Below are 21181 nucleotides of genomic sequence, written 5' to 3' on the forward strand. Positions count from 1 at the left end.
CATAATGTACACCAACAACCTAGTTTTCACTCAGTGACTCCAGCTAATGAAAGCAGCCCAAATCTCCGGGTGACCCTCCGGGATGTATGAGGAATTATAAGTGTCATGAGGCCTGCAGAAGGGCACAATGGGATTGTCATTCATTACAAACCCTCTAAAAACCAATGGTAAAACATACGGTAAAGACAATTATGGATAGAAATAGGAACTGAAAACCTCTGCATCTGACCCGTAATGGTTATGGCAAGCACTGTAACCTTAAAGCTGCCACGATCACAACAAGTTTATATTTTCGATGCCTAAAAGGGGAGGTAGTGAGAGTAACCATAACTGCATTTTAATTGTGCGTTCTAATCACAATGCTCGTTAACGTCATTGTGAGTGTCAGTGAGTAGCATATATATATATATATATATATATATATATATATATATATATATATATATATATATTTATTCCGGGTTGCTCTTTGTGAAGTGTGAACCTCGGAAGTCCCACTGCAATCAGCACTAGACGGGCTCCCTCACAGTCACCACTAACCAACCTTGTTTGCATTTGTTTTCTGATGTTGGTCTCATAACAGCTTGACAGTTTTCTCTTGACAAATCTGCGGTATGCATAAAGAAAACCTAATCAGGAAGTGTTTTCAGATTTGCATGAAAAATTAATTGTAATGAAATATTGATATCGTTTGCATCTTATGACTGACTGTTATTGAATAAAAAATAATATCTATTAAACGTTTTAACACCAATCTCATCGCCAGATTGACACCATGGAGATGATGCGACATCCAGAAGAAACGACTAATATGAAGCGACAAACCGTGGCTTCCTACTTCAGGGTATGTACAGTGTCTGTCTATCTAAGCCCACAGTTACTAAAGTTTACGCAGAGTCTTGAACAACGCAGCACAATGTAGTGCTGTGCTAGTGGGCCTTTAAAATGCAACGTAAATGAACGCTATATTTTGCTTCATGCAAGCTCCCGTGCAAAACTTTATTAAATGTGGTCTCTGGTATTGTAGGCAAGCATTTTTCTTCATTATTGACCTTCATTATTAGAAATGCTTTTTTTCATATGACCCTAGCAGGGAGAGCCATGTGAAACCATTCAGTAGCGGCTAGTGCCTACGGAGCGCTATGGCGTACTATGGCTTTGACCCACCAATCCCCATTAGGCGTAGAAGGAGAATGTATGCTATATAGAACTGAGCAGCCATAATGTAAATAGACGAAATGAAAGATATGTCACTTCGTTTGTTTTCATTACCGTTGCCGAAGACTGTGCTGCGGACGGGGCAAAGTGCACGCCTGCAGCACAAATTAGGTATGCAGGGCTCCGTGGATTGCGCATGTGCCATGGGCGCTTTTCATGTAAACCCCTTCACACATTCACAGTCCATGGACATGCCCTGAGTATTTCTGAGGACAGGAGCCTCCTCGGGCGGTGACAAATTCATCGCTGTTTTGTCAAGTCCTTCCAGTAGGCAGAATAGAACATAGGTTAAAATGGTCAGCTCTTACTCTATCTTTACGTCTGATAAAATGGTAAAGCAGGATTAGTGGTGGAGTCTGGCGGAAGCAGGTGGTAGAAGCCTCAAAGTGGCCTATGTCAGCAAGTACGTTTTCAGAAGCTTGGAAGTCCACAGCATCTAATATCACAAAGCAGCCTTGGATGACCTTCTAAAAGTCCTCCTAAAGATATGTTTCCACAGTTTTCACACCATGAACAGCTGTCCTAAAAATCTAAACTTTATTTTATACATTAGGTTTAATGGTGCTGGAACAATTTTCAGAGGAGGGGTGCTGCCATCGATTTTACATCACTGAAGTCATAGAGAATGTCGAAAACCAAATGTAACACAAAGACCAAGCCTAGCAAATGTATTCACTAGCAGAGTAGTAATGATGTCCCAAACATATTTCTAAAACATTGTGTGGTATTCCACTGCCATTTACAGACAGCATATTTTCCATTGAAATGGCCATTAAATTTGCACAGACATACACTTTTACACAAACACAGTAGCGGCTCAAGGACCGTGGAAGGGACAGGGCGGGGAGGCACGGGAGGCACAGGAGGGGGGGGAGGGTTATAAACATTCAATTAAAAAAAAAACACTTACCTCCTCCACCGCGCCTCTGTCCCTTGACGCTCCTCTGCCTCTGCAGGCACAGGCTCCCAGCCTGCCGCGCCAATCAGAGCAGCGTCAGGATTGGCTGGGAGCGCCCAGCCAGGCTGCTCCCAGGCAGACTGGGAGCCTGTGCAGACTCTCGCCAGCCCAGCAACTGCGTTGCTGGCCTGGAGAGAGCCTACAGCGCATGTGTATTTGGCCAGCCCGAGACAGCCAGCCAAACACACATTCGCTGTGAAGGGGGAGTGTTGTGCACTCCCGCCTCTTTGCACATCACCCCCGGGGCCCGCCCCTTTTAAAGAAGTCGATAATAAACAAAGTTTATTACTGTTTCCTTTAAAAGGTTTTGCAGCTGCCGCTGCTGGCGGGGGAGGGTGGCAAAGCTCCTCCGCCCAAACAGAGGAGCCGCCACTGCACAAACAATACTGCATGGAAATCTTGTTTCAGCAAGAACTTCATTTGCATAACACTAACTGATGTGTCTTGTCATATTAAACCTTTGTTTCCATCACACTTCTGAATTTAAAAAACACGTGCTTCATTCATACTTCCCTAACTGTGGCTATGCTCTGAAATATTTATACAGTTCATTTACAAGTATTTACATTTTGGTGTGTGTTATGAAAGTACTGACATCCTGCAACCTTTCCCAACACATCCCTGAACCCTACCAAGATTATTGTACTGTATAGTTCACTTTACAAAATACTCTAACTTTTCAGTCAGAGAAAGAAATTCTCGGGCCTTTAATTTGGTTGTAAATGCAAACTTAGTGCAGTCTGAGTCAATTTATATTGTATTTATTGAGCAGGGGGGGCATTTTGACAAAGTATGCTGTGCATGACAGCAAAATGGGGCTGATCCAGTATCTGAATGGGTAAAGACTTATGTACTGTTTTCTATTTGTTATGGCAAGAAGGGCAAGTTTTAAGCGTTTCTGCGGCCGCTTTTAGCTGTTGGGGCTCTCTGGAAGCATGAAGTGATTTCTGTGTGTAGTCTTGAAGAACAATGGGAGGGAGGAGATTGCACACTGGTAAACTAGAAGTGAGTTTGGTGGTGGAAGCCTGCAGTTTGAAAGATTGAAAATCAACCGCTGAACATCCGTTTTTATTTGAAACTAAAAAGACTCGCATTTTTCACTGTATTTTGTGTTATCAATCACTTTTAAGCATTAGTACTATGAACAAATACCATGTGTAATTTTACAGAAATTGCCTGTCAACTTAAAACTGATTGAGGCCACAAAGGTATGAAAATCGAATGTTTGACATTATCTCCAAATGAACACTATTTTAACGTATAAAAGAATCACTTAGGCTGCACCAGTTCTACGCAGTTGTTAGAATTGTTGTGCACATGCAGTATGTGTTGTGATGTGCAAGGTGATTTAGTTATGCGGGCACTTAATTCCACAGTTTGTGTGTTGCCCCTTTAATCCTGCACGGACAGTATATGCAGTCGGTTTGTAAATTTCCCCTTCATGGGCAAAGTGTTTCCCGTAGCATGTGTTGTGCACCAACTGCTCTTCAGAATGTGCTTTGCACTGCGTGGTATGCCACGTGCACATTCTACTCCACGAACTGTGCTTTTCACATCATGTCCAGTGGCAATTTGTGCATAATCTGCTTCATTGTCTATTGTGGACATTGTGTCCTGGGCAAGGTGGAAACTCTGCCTAAAAATGTGTGCTCTGCATGCATGTCCAGGGGACTTACATTTACATAGTATATCTCCTAGCATGTCTTATGTCTTGGTCAAACGCTTTAGACCATGTACCCTAAACCCTGTTTTTTTAATAGAGTGTTTCTCAACCACACCTGCCCTTTTGCACAGCGTACATGAGTTCTGCTTTTGCACAGTAGTTTTTTACTTCAGTCATTTTATATCGTTCACTTGGCACACTTTGATTGATGCATCAGATAAACAGAAACAAACAGCAAAATCAACCTGTGAATAGCTCAAATAACAAGCATTGGCAACGCCAATAGCTCTAGCCTATACAACAGCTATTGGCTATGCCAATGTGTTTTAGCTATGTTGTACACCAATATGGCTGATGTTCAATATGGCTAAGTTTTTGTGACGTAGAGGAGAGTGGTGTGGAATGGAGTGGCATAGAGTGGAGAAGAGTGGCGCAAAGTGGATTGTCGACGATTGGCATAGAGTGTTATAAAGTGTTGTGTCTCAGAGTGTTCTAGGGTGGACTTTCACAGAGTGGAGTACAGTGGAGTATCATGGATTAGAGAAGAGTGTTGTGGGATGGTGTAGAGTGAAGTGGAGTCGTGTAGAGTGGAGGGGCACAGAATAGAACGGTCTAGAGTGGTGGGGTGTAGGGTGACTGGGCATAGAGAGGAATAGAGGAGTATAGAGTGTTGTGGCTTAGAGTGGAGTAGAGTGTTGTAGAGTGTAATAGAGTGAAGTGGCAAAGAGTGGAGTAGCAGGGAGTGGAGTAAAGTGTGGAGTGGAGTAAAGTGTTGTAAAGTGTCATAGAGTGGAGTGGCATAAAGTGGAGTGAAGTGGCATAGAGTGAAGTAGTGTGGCGCAGAGTGGCATAATGTGACATAGAGTGGCATGTAGCAGAGTGTTGTGGAGTAGAATATCAACGATTGGAGTAGAGTGTCGTAGAGTGTCTTACAGTGTTCTGGAGGCTCATAGCTGTGGAGGGGCATAGAGTGGACGGGCATAGAGTGGAGTGGAGTAGAGCAGAGTAAATTGTAGTGGAGTGTCATAGAGTGTTGTAAAGGGGAGTGTCTTGGAGTGGAGTGGCGTAGAGTGGGAAAGAGAGAAGTAGACTGGTGTAGAGTGGAGTGGAGTAGAGACAAATGACATCGAGTGGAGGGGCTAGAGTGGCATAGGATAGAGTGGAGTAAAGTGTTGTAGAGTGCAGTGTCATAGAGTGGAGTGCCGCAGAGTAGAGTGAAGTGGTGTACCATAGAGCGGAGTAAAGTGTCATAAAGTGGAGTGGCATAGCGTTGAGGATGTAGAGTGGAGTAAAGTGGCACAGAGTGCCATACATTGGAGTGGCATAGGCTGTCATAGCGTGTTGTAGATTGTAGTGGTGTACAGTATCATGGACTGTCATAGAGTGAAGTGTCATTCAGTAGGCTGTCATAGAGAAGGGAATAAAGTATAACAAAATTGTGGAGGGTTGTAGAGTTGAGAGTCATAGAGAGGAGGGTCATAGAATGGATGGTTGTAGAGTGTCGATGAGTGGCCTAGTGTGAAGTGTTGTATAGTGGAGTGGGATAGAGTGGACTAGAGTGTTGTAGAGTGAAGTGGAGTGGATTGAAGTAAAGTGTCATAGATTGGAATGTCATAGAATGGACTAAAGTGGCCTAGAGTGATGTGGTATAGAGTGGAATAGAGTGGAGTTGCATAAAGTGGAGTAAAGTGTCATAGAGTGGAGTGGACCGCCGTACAGTGGAGTGGAATCAAGTGGAGTAGAATAAAGTGGAGTAGAGTGTTGTGTCATAGAGTGTCAAAGAATGGAGTTAAGTGGAGGGGAGGGGTGTGAAGTGGCATAGACTGGAGTTGAGTGATGTAGAGTGGCATAGGGTGGAGAAAATTGTCATAGATTGGAGTTTCATAGACTGGAGTACAGTGTCATAGAGTGGAGTGACATAGAGTGGGGGTTGTAGAGTGCAATAGCATAAAGTGGAGTAAAGTGTTGTTGAATGGAGTAGAGTGGGCTGCTGTGGAGTGGAGTTCAATAGAGTGGAGTGGCGTAGCATAGAGTGGAGTAAAGTGTCAGAGAGTGGAGTAGTGTAGCATAGAGTGCAGAGTGGAGCAAAGAGGCATAGAGTGGCGTAGAGTGGAGTGGCATGGAGTGTCGTAGAGTGAAGTGTCATAGAGTTGAGTGTCATAGAGTTGAGCAGCGTAGAGTTCAAGTGGCCTAGAGTGAAGTGGCCTAGAATGAAGTGTAGTAGAAAGTCATAGAGTGGAGTGGCGTAGAGTGGACTGGTGTAGCATGGAGTACAGCATCGTAGAGTGGAGTGGTGTGGAGTTCAGTGCTGTAGTGTGGAGTAGAGTGGAATGGAGTAGAGTGCCATAGAGTGGAGTATCGTAGAGTGGAGTTTAGTGTTGAAAAGTGGAATAAAGTTCAGTGGAGTGTTACAGAGTGGAGTAGAGTGGCTTAGAGTGAAGTGGTATAGAGTGGCATAGAGTGTATTGAAATGTGTAGAGAGGAGTGGTATAGATTGGAATAGAGTAGAGTTGTGTGGCGTAAAATGGAGCATTGTAGATAGAGGGGGCATAGAGTGGAGCTTCCATAGAGTAGAGTGGCATATATTGGAGTACCAAAGGGTAAATCGTCATAGACAGGAGCGGCGTAGAGTTGAGTGGCATAGAATGAGTCAAGTACAATGGCATAGAGTAGAGTAGAGTAGAGTGGCATAATGTTAAGTAGAGTGTTGTTAAATGGAGTAGAGTGTCATAGAGTGGAGTGGCATAAGGGTGGCATAATGGTTAGAGAGGCAGACCCTAATGCAGAGATCTAGCCCGGGACCAGGGTTCAATTCCCGCTTCGGCGGTTCTTGGGCTCAATTTCCCTGGACAGGCGATTTCTCGCCTCGGTGCCTAATCTAATTCATGGGTCTCACTCTGCAACTCTGGGCAATAGCTTGCTTAATCTCCACAACAGCCCCAACAGCGCTGGGATGCCTGGCTTCACCTTGGGGGTTGTCCAGGAGTGGGCACCTCACAGGGAAAATCCAGGAGGGGTTCCACAGCGGTATGTGTTCAGCGCCTCGATACCTCAGGGTCGGAGTGCGCTTTACAAGTACGAATTTAAATTACATTACATTTACATTATATAGAGTAGAATAGAGTTAAATGATGTGGAGTGGCATTGAGTAGAGGAGAATAGAGTGTCGTAGTGTGTTGTGAATTAGAGTGTTGTAGAGTGAACTAGGATAGAGTGTTGTAAAGTGAAGCGCTTAGAGTGGAGTATGCATGGTGTGGTAGTGCACCGCCATTACAGAAAGCACATTTTCAATTGCAAATGACCATTTAATGTGCACAAACATACAGTTTTACTGATACATCTATACAGCACACACACAATAATGTGTGGAAATGACATCACCAAGTGTGTTGATTTGTTTTGATTGTAATAAAGTATATGTTTTCTCCACACATAAGAATTACAAAAAAACTCTTCATTTGTGCATTCCTAATTCTGATATATACTGAAATATTTGTACAGTTCATTTATAGACATTTAAATTTTGTGGTGTGGTAGAAAAAATAATATCCTACAGCCTTTCTTCTCACATGAGTACCCAGCAAAATAATCACATAATTCATCTCACTTGGAAGACAGAGAAAGAAAAGTAAGCATCAAGTTCCATCAGAAGACAGAACCTGATCCTGACACTTGACCTCTGTCCTTGAATGTACAGCAGTTGTGACAAGATAAGAACAAAATGTAAAGGCCTATTTACAGAAAGCAAACACTCCTGGAAGGATAAAAGGAACAATTGAGAACAGGCTGTGCTCCACAGGATGGTCAAAGATATGCTGTACAGCCTAAAGCAAATAAAGCGAGGACATAAAAAGCAAGCAAATGTGAGTTTCAAACCCAAAGCCAATAGTAAGCAATCAGCAGAATGTATTCCCAGCGAAGCTTTCTGAATGTCCCCAAGATCTCTTTGAAAACAAGCCAGCTGCGCTGTCTGGTAGGCTTCGACCTAAAAACTGGAAAAAGAGGCAGCTATGATAGACTCCTACAACCTTACAAAAGAGGATGAGAAGACCCTTCAAACAATATTTTTAAAGTCCATTATTTCGTAAGTAAAAAGGATCCATTTTACATTTTTCTCATTCTTTGATAAATGCAAATGGGGGAATTAAGAACAATTTTACAGGTTAAGTATTTTTATCCCATATCCCCACTAAGCCAGAAGATAAGCCTGTTAGTTGCTTTCTCTACTGTTGAGGATAACATAGTCATTAACAGAGGCTGCAGGAAAAAGGGAGGTGCAAGGGGAAAAAGTAAAGAGGAAGCAACTGAAAATAGAGAAAAATTAAAACAAAAGATGAGAAGAGAAACTTGTAAACACATGGAAAAAATAAGAGTGGATGAAATCAAAAGAAAAGGCAGAATTAACAAGGACAATTTAGAGGAAAGACTGCATGTGAGTCTAGTATGTGAGTAACATGTATGAGCCTAAGTGACAGAGATATTTTTTGTCGGGGTAATTGCCAGGGTTCAAGGGGTTAGGTGGGTTGGGGTAGGTGTAAGAAGAGTTATGGTGCCCGTCCTGGTGTTTTTTAATAATAAACTTTATTGGTTTTCAGGGACATCACATAAGTAGTGCAACATGTAGAATATCTTGCATTGAGCATTATGGGGGTGATTCTAACCCTGGCGGTCGGTGTTAAAGCGGCGGCCAACCCGCCAACAGGCTGGCAGTAAAAAATATGGAATTCTGACCCTGGCGGGAACCGCCAACACAGACAGCCACTTTAACACTCCGCCCGCCACGGCGGTACAAACAAACAGCGCGGCGGTCACCGCCAACAGCCAGGCGGCAGACAATGTACCGCCCACCCTATCACAACTCACCAATCCGCCACCTTTTCCGGGGCGGGAGCACCGCCGATAAAAACACGGCGGAAACAGACTACGAATGGGAAAACGCTCACCACAACGCACTCCAGGAGGAAGGAGGACAGCATGGAACCCGAATTAAACATCCTACCTGCTCTCGTCTACCTTCTCATCTACCACGAGTACGAAGTCCGGCGCAGACGACAACGGTGAGTACTGCACCTACGACACACGGGAGGGGGGAGGACGAAAGGTTACGGGCACACACATATGCGACCCCCCCCCCCCAACTATGTACACACCAATGCAGAGCAACAAGTCACAGTGACACCACCCAAACACCCCTGAAAAATGCTAGGACATAATCAAATTTGGAATAAATATTTATGTACCAAAAAGCTCCTGAAAAATATCGTACAACCATGAAAGATATTCACAAGAAAACAAATGACATACATATCAGTGTATAACTGAAGTAACAAGTCCTGCACATCCTACAAATTCATCATGTCCGTGGGCCAAAGTTTTGAGAAACAAGGGCAAAGCCCACACAGGAGACCTGAGTCCTTTGGAGAGAACACTGCAGGGGCATCAGATGTAAAAACTACAGGCACCTCAGGGGGAAGGGAAGGGGGGGGCACCACAGCCACATGAGTCCACGACGCCAGATCCACGAGGAGCCACCATGCCCACTGTACCATCCTGGGGAGTGCAAAGCCACAGTCTCTCAATGTCTCTACAGTGGGTGGGCTGCCTACTGTACCATCCTGGGGAGTGCAAAGCCACAGTCTCTCAATGTCTCTACAGTGGGTGGGCTGCCCACTGTACCATCCTGGGGAGTGCAAAGCCACAGTCTCTCAATGTCTCTACAGTGGGTGGGCTGCCCACTGTACCATCCTGGGGAGTGCAAAGCCACAGTCCATCAGGTGGATGACAGTCTCCACTGGTCAAGGAGGAGGCATGGTGGGCACAGTGAACCATAAACAGTGATTGAGACGGCGGTGCCCAGCGGAGCGGTGCTTGAGAAGAAGGGCCCAGCGGAGCGGTGCTTGAGATGAAGGGCCCAGCGGAGAGGTGCTTGAGAAGAAGGGCCAAGCGGAGCGGTGCTTGAGAAGAAGGGCCCAGCGGAGCGGTGCTTGAGACGGCGGGCACAGCGGAGCGGTGCTTGAGAAGAAGGGCCCAGCGGAGCGGTGCTTGAGAAGAAGGGCCCAGCGGAGCGGTGCTTGAGACGGCGGGGCCCAGCGGAGCGGTGCTTGAGAAGAAGGGCCCAGCGGAGCGGTGCTTGAGAAGAAGGGCCCAGCGGAGCGGTGCTTGAGACGGCGGGGCCCAGCGGAGCGGTGCTTGAGAAGAAGGGCCCAGCGGAGCGGTGCTTGAGAAGAAGGGCCCAGCGGAGCGGTGCTTGAGAAGAAGGGCCCAGCGGAGCGGTGCTTGAGAAGAAGGGCCCAGCGGAGCGGTGCTTGAGAAGAAGGGCCCAGCGGAGCGGTGCTTGAGACGGCGGGGCCCAGCGGAGCGGTGCTTGAGAAGAAGGGCCCAGCGGAGCGGTGCTTGAGACGGCGGGGCCCTCTTCAGCGGTGCCTATCTTCACGGCGGGGCCCTCTTCAGCGGTGCCTATCTTCACGGCGGGGCCCTGTTCAGCGGTGCTCTTCTCCACGGCGGGCCCTCTTCAGCGGTGCTCTTCTGCACGGCGGGACCCTGTTCAGCGGTGCTCTTCTCCACGGCGGGGCCCTGTTCAGCGGTGCTCTTCTCCACGGCGGGCCCTGTTCAGCGGTGCTCCTCTCCACGGCGGGGCCCTGTTCAGCGGTGCTCTTCTCCACGGCGGGCCCTGTTCAGCGGTGCTCTTCTCCACGGCGGGCCCTCTTCAGCGGTGCTCTTCTGCACCACGGGCCCTGTTCAGCGGTGCTCTTCTCCACGGCGGGCCCTGTTCAGCGGTGCTCTTCTCCACGGCGGGCCCTCTTCAGCGGTGCTCTTCTGCACTGCGGGCCCTGTTCAGCGGTGCTCTTCTCCACGGCGGGCCCTCTTCAGCGGTGCTCTTCTGCACCGCGGGCCCTGTTCAGCGGTGCTCTTCTCCAGGGCGGGCCCTGTTCAGCGGTGCACATCCAGCAGGTCAAGGGAGCCAGACCTGGCCTGGACTCCCTGCTCAGTCGCCCTCGGACTGTGACGTTTCTGGACCCTTCGGGGACGGACTCCTGGCCTCCTTAGTGTCCTCCTTCCCAGCTGGGATGTGACATGTGGGGTCCACCTTCTCCGCGCTCCTGCTGCCCTTCCGCTCCTTTGATGGGGCTCTCGGGCCCTTGCCTCCCCTAGATGGTGTGGGTGGTGAAGTGGCCGCACATTGCTCCTTGGGGGCAGCCCTGTCGGTCCTCGCACGGCGGCCCTTGTTTTTGCGGGTCTTCTTGCCGGGGGGGGGCTGGACGTGCCCTTGCTGCTGATCGATGTGTCACTGCTGGCAAAGGGTGGGCTCCAGAACCCATGCACAACAGTGACACCCGAAGCTGGGCTGGTGGTGGCTGCGGTGCTCTTGAGACTCTTTGAAGATGGAGGGGGGAGCTCATCGGAGGGAAAGAGGTCAAGGTTAGCCAGGAAAAGTTTTTTAGGGCCAAGGTAAAGGGTAGGAGAAATGGAGATGGAAGTGGAGGAAGAGGAGGTGGTTGTAGGAGAGTCAGGTGTGCTGTCATTGGGTGAAGGTGCTGGTGCTGTAGGCTGTCGTGAGGTGGATGGCTGTTGGGTGGGTGGCTGCCTGCGTTTGTGTGTCTTGGAAGAGGGGGTGACAGACACAGTGGGAGAGGACACAGGGGACGTGTAAATGGCAGTGGGGGTGGTGACTGCACGAGTGTGGACTGTACTGGAGGGTGAGGTGGTGATGGAAGCACTGGCTGATGTTGGGGTGCATGCAGGTGTGAGTGTAGACGTCACAGGGAGGGAGGAGGGAGACGAGGAGGAGGGGGACACAGGGTTGGCAGTGGCTGTTGGCATGTCTGCATCTGTGTGTTGCTTGGGTGAGTGTTTGTGGGATCTGTGGTGCTTGTGTCTGGATGAGCTGCTCTTGGGTGTTGAGGTGTGTGCAAGCTCGTCTGATGGAGTGGATGGGATAGGCTGAGGAACAGGAGACAGAGAAAGGCTGGAGGCAGTAAGAAGAGGGAGGCTGGAAACAGGGACAATGGCTGCCGTCAGTGCTGAGGCCAGAGCAGTGAACGCTCGTTGATGGGCAACCTGACCCGAATGAATGCCCTCCAGGTACGCATTGCTCTGTTGCACCTCCCTTTGCACACCCTGGATGGCATTCAAAAGGGTCGTGTGCCCAACAATGAGCGTCCTTACCAGGTCAATGAGCTCCGCACTGAGGGCAGCAGGGGCAACAGGGGCAACAGGGGCAGGGGCTGAGGTGCCTGGGGCGAAGGAGACGCGCGCCTTCCTGGGCGAACGGGCACGGAGCGAAGACTGAGGGGCTGCTGGGAGGGCGGGGCTGGTGCGCTGGGTGGCGGCTGTACCTGTAGAGGCGGGGGGCACGGATGTTGCCGCCACCGCTAGGGAGCTCCCATTCGAGGACGTGTCGCTGTCGCTGCTCTCACCAGCGGTCCCCGTCGTGGTGCTCCCCTCGCCCTCCGGATCACTGGTGCCCTCGGTGTCTGTTCCTGGGCCCACCGGGGCCTTGTGTCCTGCAGCTCCCTCGTGCTCCGATGCCAAATCTCCTCCGCCTGATGATGCTAATGCACACATGCACAAGAAGATGAAGAGAAAGGGTGGGGGGAGAAAAAAGAAGACCAGGTTGAGTGCATGCAATGTCAACACCGTTGGCGGAGAGGACAGACACAGGAGCCTATGGCACTAAGCCGCGCATTCAGGGTACACTACTCAGTACTACTGACTAGGACAACAGGCCAAGAGACGTCAAACGCGCACATGGGAGATGCTGGACCTTCAATGGCTGTACTTGTCACCCTACAGAGGTGGGGGCCGGGGGCACAGGGCCATGCCTAAGGGAGAGGACTACACTACAGAAAGCGCCCTGGCCTAATGTCACCCACAGCCCTCCTCCCCCACCCAGACGCCTCCACTGCGCAGAAAGATAGGAGAATGTGCTGATACTCACCCCCTTGTGTCTGCTGTGATGTCTTAAAGCGCCCATCCAATTCAGGGTAGGCCACCGCCAGGATCCGGGACATCAGGGGGGTCATGGTGCGACTGGCACCCCTCCTAGGTTGGGAGGCCATCCCCAGCAGTGTTTCTGCGGTCTTCCTTGTTCTGCGGCGGATGTCCTCCCACCTCTTGCGGCAGTGGGTGCCCCGTCTGTTGTGGACCCCCAAGTTCCGGACTTCCTTGGCGATGGCACGCCAAATCTCGATCTTCTGATGGGCGCTGACCTATTTGACATGTACAGGGTGGAAAGGAGGAAATCATCAATGACCTGCATGTTAGATGTAATTGGCCCCCCCCACCAACTTTGCCATATGGCACATGCTCTCATCTGTCGGGCGTTGCACTCCTCATTCGCCCCCCACCCCACCAACTTACATCCACCCCAATCCACACAGGCATAGCCCATTCCATGTGCACCCGGTGTACTCACTTGTTGGTCTGGAGGACCGTAGAGTAGCGCATACTGGGGGAGGACCCCATCCACGAGCTTCTCCAACTCTTCAGACGTGAAGGCAGGGGCCCTTTCCCCAGTCGCAGCAGCCATTGTATCTTCCAGACCGAGGTCACAGCAGCACTTGCAGTATAGGTCCTCTCCTGTGGATGATCAGGTCTCGAGTGATTAATCAGATAGAAAATGGCGGTAACGCCCGCGGCGGTGCGTACCGCGACCGCCGGCGCACATCGTCATTGGCTCCTGAAACCCATAGGCTTCAATGTTAACCAATGCGGCTTTGCGCCGCGGTCTTCGACCGCCTACCGCCACGGTGTGCCCTGCCAGCGCATTGACCTCACATCCCATTGTCCCACTTCACAGGTCAGGCAGCCGCCATTTCAAGGGCCTACATGGCTTAATTTTGACTGCGACACACAGGCCTAGGCCTTGCATTGCCACACATACACGCCTTTCAACCCATTGCCATTCTTTAACTGTGCAAGCTGTCTGTACGTACCTGTGGTTTGCCTGACTCTGTGCTCCATGTTGTCCTTCCTAGGCACCGTCCGCTGGGACTTGCGATGAGAAGGAGGAATCCTCGCGTGTACCGACCGCTGGTGGACCTGTCGACAATGGAAGAACGCCATATAATACTTCGATACAGACTTGACCGTGCCACTATCCATGAACTGTGTGCCCAGCTGGAGCCAGCCCTGATGTCCCCCATCCGCCAACCCACAGGGATTCCCCCTCTGGTGCAGGTTTTGTCAGTCCTCCATTTTTTGGCAACTGGGTCATTCCAGACCACAGTGGCCATGTCATCTGGAATGTCTCAGCCTATGTTTTCTAAGATTTTGAGCAGAGTGTTGTCTGCCCTGATGAAACTCATGCGGAGCTACATCATTTTCCCAGAGGAGGGTGACTTGCCTACAGTGAAGGGTGATTTCTATGCCCTTGGACATATCCCCAACATCATTGGTGCCATTGGTGGGACCCATGTGGCTTTGGTACCCCCAAAGGACGATGAGCAGGTGTACAGAAACAGAAAGAGTTATCATTCGATGAATGTCCAGGTGGTCTGTTTGGCTGACCAGTACATCTCCCATGTAAATGCCAAGTTCCCAGGGTCAGTGCATGACGCGTATGTGATGCGAAATAGCAGCATCCCCTATGTGATGGAGCAGCTACAGAGACAACGTGTGTGGCTAATAGGTGACTCTGGTTACCCCAACCTGCCTTGGCTACTGACCCCAGTAAGGAATCCCCGGACCAGGGCAGAGGAACGGTACAATGAGGCCCATGGGAAAACTAGGAGGATCATCGAAAGGACCTTTGGCCACCTGAAGGCCAGGTTTAGGTGCCTGCATATGACTGGGGGATCCCTGATGTACTCACCAAAGAAGGTGTGCCACATCATCGTGGCCTGCTGTATGCTTCACAATCTGGCATTGCGACGTCAGGTTCCTTTCCTGCAGGAGGATGGTGCAGATGGTGGTGTTGAAGCAGCTGTGGAGCCTGCGGAGAGTGAAGAGGAGGAAGACTCAGAGGACGACACAGACAACAGGGACAGAGTAATAGAACAGTATTTCCAGTAGCACACGGGTAATAATCACCCATGCCATTTTACATTTCCTGAAAGCCTCCTGCATCTCAACTTTGTCGATTTCCCCCCAGACCTATAAACATGATGTTTGATTTTCCCTTCCCTTTTCTGTGCTGTATGAGCCACTGCGTGACCTCGGCTTGGTTGGCCCATGGACTAATGCTAAGTTACCTCGGTATGTGTAATTCACAATGTTAATTATACGTAATTGATATGTAATGTGTCATACATTTGTAAATAAGACAGGCTGAGTCCTGATTGATTTCAGTGCAATGTGTGATTTATTATTAGTGCATAGATATTGGTACATGATAGTGAAACAGTGATGGGTGGGGGTGGAGTAATGTCCATGGCGGAGTCCAGTTCTCAGTCTCACAGGTGCATTGTCCATATGCTTGTGGCAGGATGGAGCAGGGGCGGTTCAAGGTTGGACAGGGTGGCAATGTGGAACAGTGGGAGGACTTCAGGGGGTATGTGATGCTGGCGGGGGACTTGACATCCTACTCTGTCGTTTTTTTTTATCTCAGGCTCCTTTTGCGGGGCGGTTGTTGTTCAGCAGGAGGTGGGGTTCTGGTGGGCTGTCGTTGTGGTGGGGCCTCCTGTCCACTAGCGCCGGCGGAGGTGGTAGGCTGTTCCTGTTCCTGGCTAGTGACAGGGGCCCTGTGTGATGCCACATGGTCCCGAAACGTGTCCTCTATACGGTTCAGGGCCTGGACTATGCTCCCCATAGCGGTTGAGATGTTGCTGAGTTGGTCGCTGAACCCCATGTAGCGTTGCTCCTGCTGTGCCTGGATCTCCTGGAACCTGGCCAGTACCGTCGCCATCGTCTCTTGTGAGCGGTGGTAGGCTGCCATGATGGTGGTGAGGGCCTCTTGGAGAGTGGGTTCCCTGGGCCTCTCCTCCCCCCCCCTGTCGCACAGCAGCCCTCCGAGTTGCCCTGTTTCCCTGGGCCTCTGTCCCCTGGACGGTGTGCCCACTCCCACTGCCCCCAGGTCCCTGTTGTTGTTGGGTTGGTGGGTTACCCTGGGGGCCCTGTAGTGGTAGACACACCGCTGCTTGACCTGTCCTAGAGACAGAGGCATGGGCCCGCTGGGTGGGAGCTGTGCTGTTGTTCCCAGAGGGGGTTGGGTCTGCAGTGGCCTGTGTCTGGGTGAGGGGAACCGACTGCCCAGAGGTCCCCGATGGTCCGGGCTGGTCGTCAGGTTCCAGGTCGACAGAGCTGCTGTCATCACTAGGGGCCTGTTACGGGGGTGGGATGGACATTTCTGGTCCCTCCTGACCGGTGTGTTGTCGTTCGGGTCCTGCATGGGGTAAGAGGGTATGGTTATTGTTTCTGTGTGTGCATTAGCTTGCGTTTTATGGGTGCCCTTGTCCCCCAGTGCTGGCATTCCCTTGGGGGAGGTGTTGTGAGGGTGTTTTGTGGGGGGGGTGATAGGTATGTGCAGTGGTCATGCTTAGGTGATGGGTGTCCATAGTTTGGGGGTGGCATGCAGGGGTTGGTGTTGGGTGGGTTGTGCTGGGGAGACATTCTCAGGGAGGATGTGTGCTGGGTGGTTTGGGGGTGAGGGTGGGGGTTAGCATGCTGGGGGGGGGGTGAAGTGGTTGGCCTTGTACTTACCAGAGTCCATTCCTCTGTGTACTCCAGCGAGGCCATCGGGATGCAGGATGTTGAGTACCTCTTGCTCCCATGTTGTGAATTCGGGTGGAGTGGGTGGGGGTCCCCCGCCAGTCTTCTGCAGTGTGATGTTGTGTCGCGAGACCATCGAGCGCACCTTCCCCCGTAGGTCGTTCCATTGTTTGCGGATGTCCTCTCGATTTCTGGGATGCTGTCCCACCGCGTTGACCCTGTCCACGATCCGCTGCCAGAGCTCCGCCTTCCTTGCTATGGTGGTGTGCTGGACCTGTGAGCCGAAGAGCTGGGGTTCCACTCTTATGATCTCCTCCACCATGACCCGGAGTTCTTGGTCCGAAAAGCGTGGGTGCCTTTGTGGTGCCATGGGGTGGTGTGTATGAGGTGTGGGGTGGTGTATGTGATGATGTGTGTGTTGGTGTGTGGTGCTTTGTGCTTCTATGTGGTGTGTGTGATGTTGCGGTGTGCCTCTGTGTGTCTGGCTCTCTATTCTCTGATGTGTCTCTCTCTCTCCTTCGTCTCTGGTTTTTGTTGGTAGGGGTTTGTGGGTGATGTGGGTGTGTGTTTTATATGGTATTGGATGTGTGGGAGTGGTGTGTGTATGTGTTTCAGGTGTGTGCCTTTCAAATTGTCCAATGTGGTAGGGGTTTGTAAAGGTGTGTGTATTTTGACCGCGGCGGTGTGTACCGCCAATGGAATACCGCGGTTGAATGACCGCCGCGTCGATTTGCGGGTCATAATGGGATGGGCGTATTTCTGTTGGCGTGGCGGTGGAGGTTTGGTCTTCTCCAGTTTACCGCTGGCCGCTGATGTGGCGGACTGCAGTGGAGGGCGGATTTTCGGAGGATTTGCAGTTGTGGGTCAGAATGTCCGTGGCGGCTGACCGCGGCCGCAGCGGGATTGTGGCGGCTTTCTGACCGGCGGTAAGCGGCTTTTACCACCGAGGTCAGAATGACCCCCTATGTCATTTTGAATGTTGCAGTCTCCGTAAGCATAGAGACACAGATATTTTCCAGATATGGATTATAAGTACATACATATGTATCACAGGGTTTGTGCATTGAGGTTTGGCTGAATGAAGAGAGCAACTTCATTATACTTATTATTCATAAGCATTGTCTCAGGATAACACCAGACACAATTGTTCCTGATAAACAGTGATGCTAAGTACAATTGGCAGTGCTTTTGTGTCCCTAAACACACTATGCAACAAACTGAACCCCCTCCTTCCATGGGCGTCCGCAGAATTGTTTTTGGGGAAAGGGCATAATTTTAACGGGAGCCATGGCTGTTACTAATGCAGGCAGTGTAACACTACTGCGCCTGTAGTATTACGCTGCAGTGAGAGCCCGCACACCAGGTTGTACGTAAATCGGGGAGGGGGGCTTGCCCACCTCTGCAGGCATCCATGCCTCCTTCCCCTCCCCCTGCTCTCGTGCTCAGCTCTTGCAGTTGGTGTAATATAGGATCTGGATAAACAGTCCATGGATGTCTTTTGTGCCCTCAATGCAGCTCAGAATTTCCTCTGCTCCCACCTCAACAGTATTAGGTTATGATCAGTATATCACATGATCACCTTCCTGGAGATGGCCAGTCCCTGCGACTCCTTTAGTTAAGACAGCATGGCCGACCAAGACCGTAAGTCGTTCTCTAGTTTGTCATTTCTACGAACGTGCCTTATTCACACCTCCTCCATAACTTCCCATTCAGAAACGCCCTTCAACCATGCTGCACTTGTGGGCGGTGTCAAACTGGGCTATGTAATTGCTATGCGTCCCTTCACCAATACCGGACCAGGGAGAAGAAACTTCCTACTCAATTTTTCTATCAAGAAGAGGGAAGGAGGCCCAGCAACACCTGGTGGATCTCCATCGGCACAGCCCACCCCAAGGCTTATTCAGGTTTTGCAATATTTCCTGCCATTAAGGGAAAAGGGATTGGCGCAACCATACCATGGTGCCCATCACTGGTATATATTGTGGGCTTTGTTGACGGCATTTTGGTTAAGGATGGCGCAATGATCACCATCTGTGATGTACTGTGCGTCCTTAACATAATTTTAACAATATGTTTCATCGTGGTGGTGTAAAGCCTGCCATTTGATAAGTATCCCTGTTAATTGAGGATGATAAATAGGCTTGAAAATGCTATGGGGAGGACTTGGGAAAAATATAAACTGCTGTTTGGGCGCCAAACATGCATTTAGGAAAAACGAAATAAAAAAGCAGGTATTTCGGGTAAAACATACATTTCCCCTTGAAAATGACAAGCTCTGTGTTTTCAAAAACCGAAACCGTGAAGAAGATATTCAGACAAACTGACTGCCTTCATGATTTTTTTTTAAATGTGCAGCTAAGGATAATAATACTGATTTCTGAAGGATTATTGCTGAATTGTTTGCTTGCTACCAAAATACACCTACTCCTTTAGGTGTTAATTCATGAGTTATGTGATTTCAGTAATGACATCGGCAGAAGCTTTCCGTGATATTAAAATGACTGCCATCGGAGGCTTGAGCAAGTGGTGTAGCTTGTCTGATTCTGTGAGGATTATGTTATTGGGCAGTGGCATTGGCACTTGCCTTTTATTACTAGATCTGTTTGTTTTTGATTTCCCCACCCCGCTCCTTCAAAGAAGAAACCCAGCCATAACATGAGACTCAGGGGGTCATTCTGACTCCCGCCGGGCGCGGTCACCGCGCGCCCGGCGGGAGCCGCCAAAATACCGTACTGCGGTCGGAAGACCGCGGCGGGTATTTTGAGTTTTCCCCTGGGCTGGCGGGCGGCCTCCAAAAGGCCGCCCGCCAGCCCAGGGGAAAACGACCTTCCCACCATGAAGCCGGCTCGTAATCGAGCCGGCGGAGTGGGAAGGTGCGACGGGTGCTACTGCACCCGTCGCGTATTTCACTGTCTGCTATGCAGACAGTGAAATACAAGCGGGTCCTCTTACGGGGGCCCCTGCAGTGCCCATGCCATTGGCATGGGCACTGCAGGGGCCCCCAGGGGCCCCGCGACACCCCCTACCGCCATCCTGTTCCTGGCGGGCGAACCGGCGGTAGGGGGTGTCAGAATCCCCAAGGCGGCGCAGCATGCTGCGCCGCCTTGGAGGATTCTGACGGGCAGCGGCCAAAGCGCCGCGGTCAGAATGCCCTGCGGGGCACCGCCGGTCTGTCGGCGGTGCTCCCGCCGACCCTGGCCCCAGCGGTCTGAGACCAAAGTGGCCAAAATGTAATACTAGAACTGACTCTGATACAAACATCTCTTCAGCTAATTTTTAACGTAATTATGCAAAAAACTGCACAATCAAAAGTTTTCCTGAGGAGGATGAGTCCCAACACACGTTGGGAGAGTAGGTGTTGTCTGGCACACTCCCTGAACATTTTGGAATATTTAATTCAAAGCATATTGGTCTTTGCCAATATATGTAAAACTGGTGCTGTAAGATGCACCAATTTGGTCCTGATTTTTCATAAGCACTCTTATGCCCCAAATCCCATCAGACGATATCAGGTCTGCTTGCTTCTCTCACTTGCTACATTCTTAGCGAGGTAGGTATTTACACCACGACAGTTCAAAAGCTCATCAGCCACCACTGAAGTCAAAAAACCTTTCTTCTGTCAGACTCATGTATATTGGCCCAAAAAATCAGAACATGGTTAGCTATGTAAGGAAAAGCCATATTTATTACGAGAGATATGGACAAGCATTGCACTACGTTACACTTCATCAAATATAATAATTGTTTCCATGCTGCTGGTAACTGAATAGCATGAAGTTAACACACACATTCTTCCCTGAGACGTATGTCTTGCTTACAAGCTCTTCTCTACTTCATCAAGGACCTGAGCCTGACGAACACGACCCATCCCATCCAGTCAACTTCTCTCTAGACCTAACAGTCCACTTTCTTGCTCATCCTCATGCACACCTTGTGATCCAGTACTCCAGGCCAAGCAAGGCCTTCCCCACCCTTGCTAGTGTGGCACCAGAGTATCGTTAGACATAATTGAGTCGTAAATACCGTTTACAAACATATTGGAGGTAATCATACAGCTACATCCGTTGGGATGGTATTTTTGCAATCAATGTTTGAGACATGATATTTATGTCAGATGATATTTTTATCTATGTTGTTATGGCATACAATAGTTTGCCATCTGTAGTTATACTTGCAGTAGCCTTCTGTTCACCATTACATGTACCTGCAATAGACTGTCTCTTGTTTTTTCATGCCTCTGCTTGTACCTTCGAACCAGTTGAAGCACCACGCAATGTAAGTGAAGCTGAACAAACGTGATGTTAGACGCTATTAAATACCGGAAGAGGTGCCCACTTGGATGTTTTTAGGGAAAAACCTGGGAGGACTGGTCACAACTGTATCTAAAGGCTTCCAGAAACATAAACCTTAATTATGTGTGGGTAAATAACCAGATAGCATGTCGATACAGTAATAACGTCCAAGGGATAAGTTATTTACATAAGGGCCGTCAATGTTGGTCCACAATAATACCAATGCATATTTTTAAAATGTCTATGAAAGATAAATTGCATACAAACAATATGAACAGAAATCATTTTCATATTATTTCTTTATTTATAAGGTACACTCTGCAAAATTAAGTGTCTTAACACGCCATCTCCAAATGAAAAAGCCATTTAGATGAACAATTGCTTGGAAAAAAAATATTGACT

General features: G+C 49.6%; 1 protein-coding gene across 1 annotated transcript in view; it reads left to right on the forward strand.

Moving 5' to 3' along the window:
• The window catches only part of MYO3B (myosin IIIB), a 1099693-nt gene that overhangs the window by 594377 nt on the left and 484135 nt on the right, over positions 1 to 21181 (forward strand). Inside the window, exon 17 of the mRNA XM_069221545.1 lies at positions 767 to 844. Coding sequence (XP_069077646.1) covers positions 767 to 844 — 78 coding nt within the window. The remainder of the gene's footprint in view (positions 1 to 766; positions 845 to 21181) is intronic.

Source organism: Pleurodeles waltl, chromosome 3_1 (assembly GCF_031143425.1).
Source record: "Pleurodeles waltl isolate 20211129_DDA chromosome 3_1, aPleWal1.hap1.20221129, whole genome shotgun sequence".
In the NCBI taxonomy this organism is placed as follows: Eukaryota; Metazoa; Chordata; class Amphibia; order Caudata; family Salamandridae; genus Pleurodeles; species Pleurodeles waltl.